The sequence below is a fragment of the Festucalex cinctus genome, chromosome 13 (genome assembly GCF_051991245.1).
Source record: "Festucalex cinctus isolate MCC-2025b chromosome 13, RoL_Fcin_1.0, whole genome shotgun sequence".
NCBI classification, from domain to species: Eukaryota; Metazoa; Chordata; class Actinopteri; order Syngnathiformes; family Syngnathidae; genus Festucalex; species Festucalex cinctus.
In genome coordinates, this window is record NC_135423.1 from 17,890,827 (window position 1) to 17,902,965 (window position 12,139).

Genomic DNA, 12,139 nt, shown 5'->3' on the forward strand with positions numbered 1-12,139 from the left:
AATGGTTTGAACAATTTGTACTGGTAGTGCGATCTTTTATGCAGATGGCTTAAGTTCGCTTACTGACCAGTGGCCAAATACTTAGCCACTGTCAGTCCAAAGCTTGCATGGAAATTGTATTTATTGTGTCAGGAAAAGTATCCAACATTAAGAACTATTCAAAAAAAAAAAAAAAATCATGCGAGTGACACCTTGTGGCAACCCCTGATGGGCTGAGCCAATTGGTTAACGAGTCAACATAATCAAATTGAAAGTTCCATGGATAGAAGGGTAACGCCACACAACCTCCAGCTACCTCACGGTCTTTTCTCATGTAGAGTGGTACCGGTGACCTCAGCAAAATATTTGCAGCTTCGAAGCACATTCATTCATTTCACTACAAAAAAACAAAAAAAACAAAAAAAAACGCATGTAAATGAGCTCAGACCAACTACACCAATTTCGAGAGAGTTCAATGACAACCATTTCATCTACATTGGAAAGTACTCTTGGCAGACAGCAACTGGGAAACAATTAACCAAATATCTCCATTCTTCCGGCCCCAGCCTATAAATCAACTGGGAAATGGTCCAAGCCCATAATCAGGAGCGTCAAGATGTGGGTCATGACTTCTTTTGGTGCTCAAACTTGCAAATGTTGCAAATGGAAGCAGCTACTCAGGAAGGAGAAGTGCAGCTGGAGGAATACACTTGAGCCATCCTGGGCTTCATCAAAATGTGCTGATGATGTTTCCCACAAACCAAGACCATCACTAATGCTGCATTCGAGGATGGTCGGAAGTCAGATTTATCCCAGTTGGCTTTTCCAAGTTCCAACTTGAAAGCGTTCGAGGTGGAAATAAACAACCAACATGGTGGCTACATGATACATTGTTTTTTGTTTTGGTTCTCAAAACACATTGACCTCCTGCAAACTTGCCTTCTCGTAATTTTGCTTCATTTATTGTATTCATATTATTTCATAAGCATTCCATACAGTTCAGTGGTTTACCATATAATTTCATGCAGGGAGATAGTGGCATACTGTCATGTACGTTGTGTTATGTGAAGTTATGTTGAATATTTATGACTGAAGAAAGCTATCTGGTTTTACACTCCAGTAAATTGTGTTTTGCTCTTCACGGTCTGTGTGTCCAAAGGGGCCACCATTGTCGAGTGACGTCACATTGTAGTCGTTCGGTGAAGTCGGGGTCCTTTTTTATTTCCAACTTCGCAAGTGGCATTTTTGAGTTCAAGGAGGCATTCCCGTACACACTTCCTTGTTTGAAGTCAGAAAAGTCCGACTTTCCTCAAATGCAGCAATACTATCTACCCAAACCAGAAGCCCTGGTTGAATGCAGAGGAGAGAGTATAGCTAAAGGCTAGAGATGCTGCCTTCAGGGCACATGAAGCATCAGCACACCGGGAAGCAAAAAGATGACTGGCTGCAGGCATCTGGAAGGCTAAATTATCACATGCTTAGAAAATTCAGGGACACTTCACCTCCAGTGACCCTCGGAGCATGTAGAATTGCAATAAGTGCATCGCAAACTGCAACACCAAGATTTCACAATGCTCAAAAGACCCACCTGCCAGTTGCAGATGATCAGCCAGTTTTTAGAAGCTGACCATTCTGCAGATCAAAAACTCCATTTAGATCTATAGGTGCGTTTCCATTACCCTTTTTTTTGCAAAAATAAAAGCGATATTGTACTATTTCGATAAAGTACAATTTCGAATTGTCAGTTTCCATTGAAGAGAGTTTCGCTTCTGAGGCGCAATTCTCGGAATGTCCTGTCTCGCGAGATCTCGCTGTTTCTGTAGGAGGCGCTCATGATGTTTACGGTAGATGGATTCCCGGTGACGTTATATTACTTGAAAAACACTCACCCCACATCGGGCGGTTTCGGGCATTTAGTGTTGGTGTTGCGTGTGTCCCTCGGCAGTCGGCAAGCAGTTCCGACAAAGCGAGTGGCCCCGTACTTCCTACTTCCTGTAATCCTAAAATGTTGTTGTTCCCATGCAGAGGCTGGGTAAAAGGCGGGTTACAAATTGTTAAAAGTTTCTGATGTTTTCTGGCGTCCTCCCTGCTAAATTAACCAGATATGGCAGGAGAGGATTTCAAGCTCTCCTCTCCAACTTCTTGAAGGAGGCTCGCTCGATTACACCTCTCTCTCTTTTGCGCTCATGACGTGCAGTAGCCGATACAAATCACTTCAGCATGTAAAACTAAAATACGAAACCGAAATTAATAATTCGCAAAACAAATAGTAATTGCAAGTTTAATAAAATTCCTTTCCTCCGTAACCGGGCGGGTGTCACATGACTACTAATGCGCAAAAAGTGTTTCCATTACACTTTTGCGAAATACTTCTTTTTCGATACTTCTCAAAAACCACCTCATGAGAGAGCAAAAACCTTTTTGCGATATTTGAGAGTTTTTTTTCGCAAATCCGGTGTTTCCATTAACCAGCTTACTTTTGCGAAACATGCCTTTTGCGCAAAACTGAGGGTAATGGAAATGCACCTGCTGTGGACGATCCCATTATGCCTACAGGAAGAACCGCTGCACTGATGAAACCATCTCTTGAAAGCAGGAACTCCTACATCCGTTTGCTCTACGCCTTCAACACCATCATTCTTAGGCTGAGTCTGTCACTGGGGAAGAGAGTCTTGGACTTCCTGAGCAACAGACCACAAGCTAACAGGATCCGCAACAATCTCTTCCTCCATCACCCTCAGGACAGATGGACAGCAGCACCCAGGGCTGTGTTGAGCCAAATACACCATACTATGTAGTATCCAGAGCATGGCACTATCTGTGCACATATTTACTCCCACAAAATTACAAATATTTTGTTTTTTCTGCTGCATCCACACTTTGCTATATTTGCATCTTTGCACATGTTCAAAATGTGAATAAGCATTTTCCTGATTTTTTTTTTTTTTTTTTTTTGTAACCTATTTATTTAAACTATTGTATTGTATTTAATGCCAAAATGTGGAAATGCGTGTTGGTATGACAATAAAATTTCTTGAATTCGTGAAAATTGTTCTGCTCATATTGTCTCTTAGCGTGCATGAATTAAAGTGGCTAGTTCATTTTTTTCAAAACCAAAATGGTTGTTTCGATGGCTCATGAGAAAAGTCACTAAGGGAAAATTGAATCTTTGTTTTCTTCAATTTCTTGTTCATTTTGATGCCAAAACATAGAATGCCGTATAAGCATAGATATTGATGTATGAACTAAGTGATTTTTGTTATGTGTGATATGAGCTCTTAAATTAAACTCTTGTTAGCTGTATTTGTTGTCATCATTGTATTTGTGCATATATATTGCTGGCGTCTGGCCAAATGCTCATAAGTCACCATTTGGCAAATTTAATTTTTTTTTTTTTCAAAAATCTATACTATTGGTCAGTCCACACGTGTTATTTTTAGATATTATTGATTATATTTTAAACAGGTGTCTCTCAACCACTGTGCCGTGGCGTGGTGTGCCGTGAAAAACTGTCCAACCAGTGTTGGGAATAACTGCAGTTAAACTAACGGCGTTCGGTAACTCCGTTCTTTTTATCATAAACGGACTAATCTAACTAATTATTCGACCCATATTTGAAACACCGTTATTGTATGTGAAATGCGTTGTGTTGCAATTTGTGCGTTTCAAGGCTCGAGGCTCTGAAAATGTAATTTGTGCAAAGTTAGAGGCACTGTTGTTGTTGGACCTCGTCACAATAAAAGTGTCTTAACAGCTGAACTATGTAGTGACTTTTATTTTGGATTAGGTGGATTAGGTGTCTTCCTTCCTTAGCATTTTAAGCAAAGAGTCCAAGTCCCTCATCTTCAAGTTCAACTCATTCGGCTTTGACAACTTTGTATGCTTCCTTACAATGTTTGTTTTGTTCTTATTTTACTTATCTTTACTGCATGACCGATTTCTGTTCCATGTTCAGCACTTTGTAGACAGCGGGAGTGCTTGTTTTAAAGTGCTTTATAAATAAATTGCACAATGAACAAGAATCTGAAGAAACAAACAAAAAATAAGTCTGCGAAATATACTCAAATTAACTGATAAATTTGAGTAATCGCCCAGCTCTACTCCTGTGGTAATTGACCATAAAGATATTTTCAGTTGTATTTTTTTTTAATTTATTGTTGTTTTATTCTTAGTACTATATATCATTTTGCGGTGTGGGAAAAAGTATCTGAGACGACAAGGGACAAGGTAGACAAATAAAAAAGTAGCTACGTGACAGCTTTCTCTTTGCAAGATTATAATCAGACATTTATAACTGCAGTAATCCTGGTTTTTATAGCAGTTGTGGTGTATTGGTGGTGACAAGGCCGGGCAATTTTGATGATGAACACCGTCATGTTAAGTATCACATTATCACAAGGACAGCTGCACAGACAGACACACACACTCGAGCTAAGAGAATGGAGTTTAAAAAAAAAAATTTTTTTTTAAAGTGTGGATTGTTGTGCAATTGCACAAAAGCTATGCTGCATGTGTGCGTGTGTGAGGCTGGTATGTGAAGTGTAATCTGTTGTCAGGCGCCCTTCATGTTTGAATGTGAATGTTGATGCATGCAGATGGCACAAGTATTTTTTAGCAATGTGGTTTGAATTGACCTGTCATTTGCACAAAGTGGGACGGAAGGGGACAAGACAGCTGTTAGTGAGCGAGGAATGAAAGACAATGAACAAAATTAAGGATGAGCGCAAAAGAGAAAAAAAAACTGGAAGGGTCATAGCAGAGCCAACGTTTGTTCATTACCCCAAATGTGAATTGCTGCTGTGGCTGTTAAACCAGGTGTGAAAGCACAGCACACAAGAAAGAAGTCCTTAAGGTGAAAAAGTTTGCAAAGACAGAAGGCGTTTCAGTTTGTTTTTTAAAGTTTGTTTTAGTGCTGCTATTAATGTTGAGTGAAAAAGGTTTTTTGACTTCAGGCAAGAAAATTCTTTATATTCATCTGTTAAAAGTCTGTTTAGGTTTCTTATGAATATTCAAATGAAAAGACTCAGAGCTGAATACTCAACATTGTCTAATCATGTTAGCATGCCACACAAGGAAGATGTGTTTTGATTTGTCAAGTGATTCTGAAGAATTATTTGGGAAAGTTGTTGATCCATTTGTTGTTACATAACGTAGATGGATGTAAAATGTGCAGCACAGTGGATCTGAGGTTTGGTGTTTGAATCTTGACGCTGGCCTTTCGGCATAGAGTTTGCATGTGCTTGTGTGTTTCCTCTGGGTACTCCGGCTTCCCTTCTGCCCTCATTCCAAAAACACAAGTTAAGTTCACTGAAGACTAATTTGACCACAGGTGCAGGATGTGAGTGTGAGTGGTTGTGATGTGCTCTGTGATTGGCTGCGACCAGTCCAGGGTGTACCCGGCCTCTCGCTCCAGCTCACCTGTGACCCTAATGAGGTTAAGCAGGATAGAAAATGGATGAATGATCGACTACAATGTATACTAGAGATGTAACGATATTCAAAGATCATGATACGATATTATCACGATATGAATGAAACTGATGATACGATAATTATCACAACATTGTGGGGAGGTTGGCGATATTTAAAAAGGGTCACAATATTGTAAAAAAAAAAAAAAACTAAACTAAAAAAAAGCTGAATATTGTGCTTTTGTACATAACAGCAATACATAACAAAAACCTACAATCTCTAATAACACTTATTGAGGCGCTTACTTGTTAATGCACGCACACACCGAGTTCCTCCACATATTGACTCGGTTCACAGGCACATTACGTTCCCCTTCATCTGACAATTAGTGTAGATTTTAAACATAGAAGGGCCAAAACATCCCTAATGAAAATTAAATTGCACTAAAAAAAAGTAACCACCAGAGGGTACTAGAACTGCACAAATGGAAATCAACCTGACTTTTTTTCTTAAACAATGTGCTGCTTTTAATATCGTGACATGACAACGACGATATATTGTGGCAGTTTTAATATCACGATATTGTGCTTATCGTTTCATCCCTAATGTAATCATTTTATGAACATACTAAAGTTTCATTCCATTGAAGGATTAGCAGACATTTAACTTGTCACAGTGTCATTCTATTCTGTCATTTGGTCTGTTGTCAATCTCTCCCTGCTGCTTCTTTTCTTCTCATATTTGCTCTCTAAAGGTCTTCAGGATGACGTCCATGAATATTTCAATAAACTGCATTCTCAGGTTATCAATAATAGAACGCCATATTCGTATAAATATTCTAAAAATACAGCTGGACTCTGCCTCTTCAGTGGTTCATTCAACATTTATGGACACCTAGCAAACTGTGAAATCTCCCACCCTTGCTCACCCATATGGACAAGGACGAGGGACTGTGTGCCCATGTTTCCTTTTGTACTTCCATATTTCACATTTTCGGTGTGTGCATATTTGCACATATTCACCCAGTGTCACGGAGCAGCAGCCCAGGTCAGTGCTAAAGTGAGAAAAGTGTTTGGCATTGTAAACAGTCTGTATCACAACATCAGTCGACATGAGTACACATCCTGTACTTGCTCTGCCTGGATGCCTCAACACTTGGGACTTTGCCATTTGATGCACTTGTATGTATTATTGTTTGTCTTTTTTGCTGCGGTTAAAAATGTGAAGTTTATTTAGAACCTGCAGTCATAATATAAGAACTGAAAGATAAAACAAAACATGTACAGCTAGTGAGTAGGTTTGATTCTTTTAAGTGAAATTTGTGTTTTAAGTGCAGGACTGGTAGAAGTACAAGTATGTGCTTTATTGTAAGACAGGAAGCTTCATACTGTACTGTGTCTATAATACCCAAAGATTCTGAAGTTTTTTTTTTACATTTTTTTTTTTTACATTTTTTTTTTTTTACGTGCAGCCAGATGCGGCTCCCGTCTCAAATAGACATGTATTTTTAGCAGAGCATCCTGTGGAGGACCCAGGAGGGGTTTTCCCCGGCATGCACGCATGCACACTCAACGTCACGTATACCACATCTTTTACACTCACCGCGGTGAGATGTCACAGCCTTGTTGCATGAAGGCCCCCAGTGAAAACCAGAGGGAGTTAAAGATGCCAAACTCATTTGGAGGTTGGTCATTGGGGCCCTGCTCTGTGGTGCCCTCCTCTGGTTCCTCAGCATGCCACTCGTATGGACTGAAGCGACTCACCTGACAGCACAGGAAAACCATGTCTTCAGTACCAATAGTACGGAAACTAGTAAAAATATTGTTTCACTGTAATTTAGTGCATTGTTGATCACATTTCAGAAATAATATTTCCATTCCCGGTTAAGCATATTGTAATTCAGTGCATCCTTATTCATGTTCTCATAGTTTCATACTGTCAAAGTGTGAACAGCATGATGAAGAGACTGTTTAAATACCAATTAGAATTAGACCAGTGGATGTATTTACTAATTCATGTGATCCTGTTGTGAATTTTCCCTTTCAGCTCCTTTCTAGGGAGAAATAAAAGATTTAAACATGCCCAGCTAACACCAAACGTTTAAAGAACATCCGTATTTGGTTATCTAAAGGTTCGTTAGAACCAAACCAAAGTGAAACATTTTTAGAACATTGATTTCTAGTTATAATGTTCCCTAAACGTTAAGGGAATGATATGAGAAATTCAGAAATTATGATTTATGTTCACTTATTATTGTTTGTATTTAATAACTAAATTACACCTAGTTAAGGTTTATAAAATCATTTTCAAATAACATGATAAAATGTGGTCATCAATGACATTTATTTATGTGTAAACACTGACATCCAATAAGATGCCCAACAAGCCGGAATCAACTTCTCCGTTTTTGTGTGCGTTTGTGTGGATTTTAATTATTATTATTATTTTTTTAAACAAACGAGGCAGTGTAACCAGATTGATAATTGTGATTCACTCGCGAGAGTTCTTCATATTATCAAGCTGGGACTGCTCCACGGTGATTTGCTCGGGAAAGGAGGGACTTGCTTTACAATACTTCGAGCTGATTGGACCAGTGCTTCCAGGTTTCGTCACAGCTGCATGTCCCGCCCTAAGCAAAGCCTGATTGGTCCGGCCTAAAAAAGGTTGGTTGCGAACGGATCAGCGGGAGCAGTACAAGATGGATACTGGTAGTATTTGTGAACAAATAACGCAAAAATTCAGCTTGCTGGTAAGGCTAAAGCGGCAGTGTAGACAGATTTTTTTTCTACACTTTAGGAGGTGGGGAAATAATCGGTTTTAAAAATACCCTACTATTTGTACAAAGCCTCATTTGAAAGATGCCTGCGGCCTTTGTGGCCCAGAGTTACAAAATTGAAATTACTTTGCGACTCACTAGATGGCGCTCGTGGTTCAGTGGTTAGGAGCCACTGGTTTAGAGAACTTTACAAAAACTTGCCATTGGAGCTACAGAGCTACCAAGGAGTAATCAAAATGGGGAACGTTATTGTAGGGATTCTCGGAACGTTCTGGGAACCAAAAAATGTTGGCTGGGTGGACATTGCGTGTTTCTGCAATTTTTGTATAGTCTCTCTAACAAACAAACAGTCAATAAATGTATTCACTTTTGTATCCATACAATCCTACATGACCTCTACATCATCAACACTCACCAAAAACAGCACCACACTGACTCCGATGTAAGCAAATACGATGCACATCCAAATTTCGTAGGCCAACGGGTCCAGGAAAGAGAAAACACCTGGTTTGGACTTCTGAGGCTTCTTGATCATGATGGAGATTCCCAGAGACATGAAGGGCTTTGAGAAGTCGATCACCTCTTCTCTTACCAAAGTGATGGTAAGCGGGGCCACTGCGATTTCCGCTTTCTGCAAAGAAATTGAAAGAAATGCAATTGATTTCCAGACAAGTGCCTTTATCTGTCGTCTCCATTTATGCAAAAGGAGAGAGGAAGAGGGGGATGATCATGCAAAGAGCAAGGACAATTGAATGGGCAAGTAAGATCAGTGGAGTTTGAAGTAGGAGAAAATGAGAAGCTGACTCAGTCAGTGCATGGCGATATAAAGAGGGAGAGACTTTACAGTGCATTGAAGATTGATTCTAATAACCATAGTAGTGATGTGCAAACAGTATAGAGGAAGTAAGAGAGCGCAAACATGCAGGAACAATTGTGACACGCACATAAAGACAAAAAGATAAAAAAAAAAAAGTGGATGAGAAGATGAATCTTTTAAACGTGTTTCCCTTTGAATGCCTCATCTGGGAGCACACTGAGCACTCGGAACAAATCAAACCTGATTAGTCAACGTGCTGTTTCCTCAGTGTCACCTTCCATCAGGGATTGTGCAGGCCAATTATTTCTGTTGCCGCTCTGCAACAATCTCTGCTTTCACACTTTTGCAAAGTGATGACTGACATTGTCTTCTCAATGTCGACAGCATAATTGGTCACCGTGCCAAATTCTTCAGGAATTACTGAACCCTTCAAGACCAAGCTTGGCTGCAGGAAACATGCATGCAAAGCCTCTGATAAGCATATACAGTATGCTGGAGCAGAGAGTGAGAGCCCAAGGTGGGGTCACAATGGCAGGATAAGCTACTGTCCAAATGGGACTGCAGTTTCTTTCTGTGCTGAATTTGTGAACATTATTATTAAGTTGTATCTGTTTTTCTTTTTTTAGCATATGGGGTTGTAGTACACCGAATAACCTAAATACTGTCATTAGAACATACCATATATATATATATATATATATATATATATATATATATATATATATATATATATATATATATATTTTTTTTTTACTCATTCACTGCCAGCCATTTTCGCTCCCGGCTGGTTATATTCAAAACATTGAACCTAACAAATGAAAGATTCGTCTCTTCTTCCATGAGGAAAAAAATTATGTTTACGTTTTGCAGCAATTAGCATTAGAATATAGCTAAGTTTCATTATTATTCACAAATCTGTTTAGAACTGTGGGGAAATCAGCTTTTTTGAAACATGGCCCTGGTTGATCTCTTATGCTCTGCTGCCACCGGCTGGACGTTTTTATAATAACTACCATCGCTTCAACCGTTCTCTGCAGTTCAGAGGCTGCATCAAAGCCCTTTGTATGTTCTAGCATAAAAAACATAATATATATATATATATATATATATATATATATATATATATATATATATATATATATATATATATATTAGGGGTGGTAAACAAATCGATTAGGCGATATATCGCGATACTACATCGCGCGATTCTCGAATCGATTCAATAATCGGCAGAATCGATTTTTTTTTTTTTTTTTTTTAGGATTCACACCTTGAGCATGGAAGAATGTTATATGAACGGAACATTAAGCCTTAATATTTTATTTTAATGCTGTTCAAACATGAAACAGATTACAACCTCTGACTGAAATTTCAGATAAATAAATAATACATTTTCATATAAATCTTACACTCTACAAGCTTACTGATTAGTATTTTCTAAATTTGAATGAAAAAAATCGCAACAATCGACTTATAAATTCGTATCGGGATTAATCGGTATCGAATCGTGACCTGTGAATCGTGATACGAATCGAATCGTCAGGTACTAGGCAATTCACACCCCTAATATATATATATATATATATATATATATATATATATATATATATATATATATATATATATATATATATATATATATATATATATATAAAACACGTATAAATACACACACAAAGACAAAACGTATCGTATTTATACATTTTTGGGAAGAGTTTAACTAATTAATCACATTTTTTTTCTTGATTAATCACTTTTTTTTTATACTTTTGCATCAACTTTTTTGTGCAAAACCTATAAGAGATATTTATTTGAGTAAAATCTATATATTAATGTAAAATCATCAAATACAAAATATATTTTGAATCAAAAACTGTTCTAATAGCTTTCTTTGCTCCTAGAATACTTTTGTAAAATGCAAAAGTGCTGTTAAAATGATCAAAATGGACTCAAACAAACAATTCTTAGAACTTCTTGCTTTCAGCTTTAGTTCGGCTCACGAGCACCACACTCCAAAAGCATTGCAAGGTCCCGTTGAGATAACCCGAGTAGGGAATCTTGCTCTCTGATGATTCGCCAAAGGTGTACAACTAATATGCTCTTTGAATTTGGCTCTGCAAAGTGCGCAGATTACATTAAAGTTCTGTAATTAGCATCAATAAAGTAAATCATACATTTAGCATTTATTCATCTTCCCGTAAGTGATTCCTCCAAGTTTGGCTACACACTGAGATAAATTTGACTCGAAAAAAAAAGACTATATTCGGTCCCAGTCTAAAAAGAGTAAACTTTATAATATTTGCCTATAAACCTATACAAGTATCGTAGTCACTCTTGTTACTCACTTATACAAAGCACAGGTACCACTAGTGCTTTTGAAAAATGAATGTGAACAAAGACATTTGTCTCTTTCTGACACACGATGATTCACCAGTTTGTCAATCTGGCACAGTGTAGGAGGACTTACTCGATGTGAGATGGTTAATATCCATACTGGGTATCAGCTGCCTAAATGAGTACTTGATATCGTGAAATAAGGCTACTATTAGCCCAATACTGTACTCAGCCACCCCGACCTTTTCTGTTTTTTTTTTTTTTTTTTAATTGTATGCTATAGAAAATATTCAGAACTACATATGGTCATAATAGCATCTTTAAACTACAAAAATAAATGAGGGTCCTAGATGTTTGCACTTTGAACTTAACTAAATATGATGCGTTCACCCTTACCCCATAAACAAGCTCGCCCACCATCCCGTTCCATATCTTTGTCTCTGGATCTCTGGCTCCGTACTTCCCATCAGGCACAATGGAGATCTTGTATTTGATTCCAATGTGTTTGGCGATCTCGGAGGCCAGATCCACACAGTAGCCCTCATACTGGTCATTGCCCTCATACAGCTCCCAGTTCTTCTTCAGCATCACATAAGGGCCCTCCTACAAAAGCAGCATAAGGCAAGAAAGACTGTTTGGAGGTTGGTGATTGATGTAAACAAAAAAAAAAAAAAAAAAGACAAAAACAACAAATAAAAGAAATGGCAACATTATCCATAAGTGGAGAACAGATGGGAATACAAACAAAGTAGTATCAGGGACATTTATTTCAGCATAATATAATCAATAACAACAAGTCAAATATTATTTGATTGACTTTG

General features: G+C 38.1%; 1 protein-coding gene and 1 long non-coding RNA gene across 9 annotated transcripts in view; one reads left to right on the forward strand and one right to left on the reverse strand.

The window, feature by feature from the left end:
- LOC144033753 (uncharacterized) overlaps positions 1 to 12,139 on the forward strand; it is a 55,515-nt gene that overhangs the window by 35,111 nt on the left and 8,265 nt on the right. Inside the window, exon 4 of one of the 2 annotated variants that reach the window (XR_013288058.1) lies at positions 2,536 to 2,613. The exons of the other annotated variant lie outside the window; for it this stretch is intronic. This is a non-coding gene — a long non-coding RNA (uncharacterized LOC144033753). Of the gene's footprint in view, positions 1 to 2,535; positions 2,614 to 12,139 lie in introns of those variants that run through there. 2 annotated transcript variants of the gene reach the window in all.
- Positions 1 to 12,139, reverse strand: part of gria4a (glutamate receptor, ionotropic, AMPA 4a) — a 124,518-nt gene that overhangs the window by 29,331 nt on the left and 83,048 nt on the right. For 6 of the 7 annotated variants that reach the window (XR_013288056.1, XM_077542059.1, XM_077542058.1 and 3 more), the window contains exons 11-13: positions 11,715 to 11,921; positions 8,583 to 8,798; positions 6,994 to 7,154 (exon numbers count right to left, since the gene is read on the reverse strand). Coding sequence is in view for 6 of the 7 variants with exons in the window: in XM_077542059.1 (XP_077398185.1) it covers positions 6,994 to 7,154; positions 8,583 to 8,798; positions 11,715 to 11,921 (584 nt within the window). In the remaining variant the exon portion in view is untranslated. Of the gene's footprint in view, positions 1 to 6,993; positions 7,155 to 8,582; positions 8,799 to 11,714; positions 11,950 to 12,139 lie in introns of those variants that run through there. The other variant, XM_077542065.1, reaches the window with a different exon arrangement.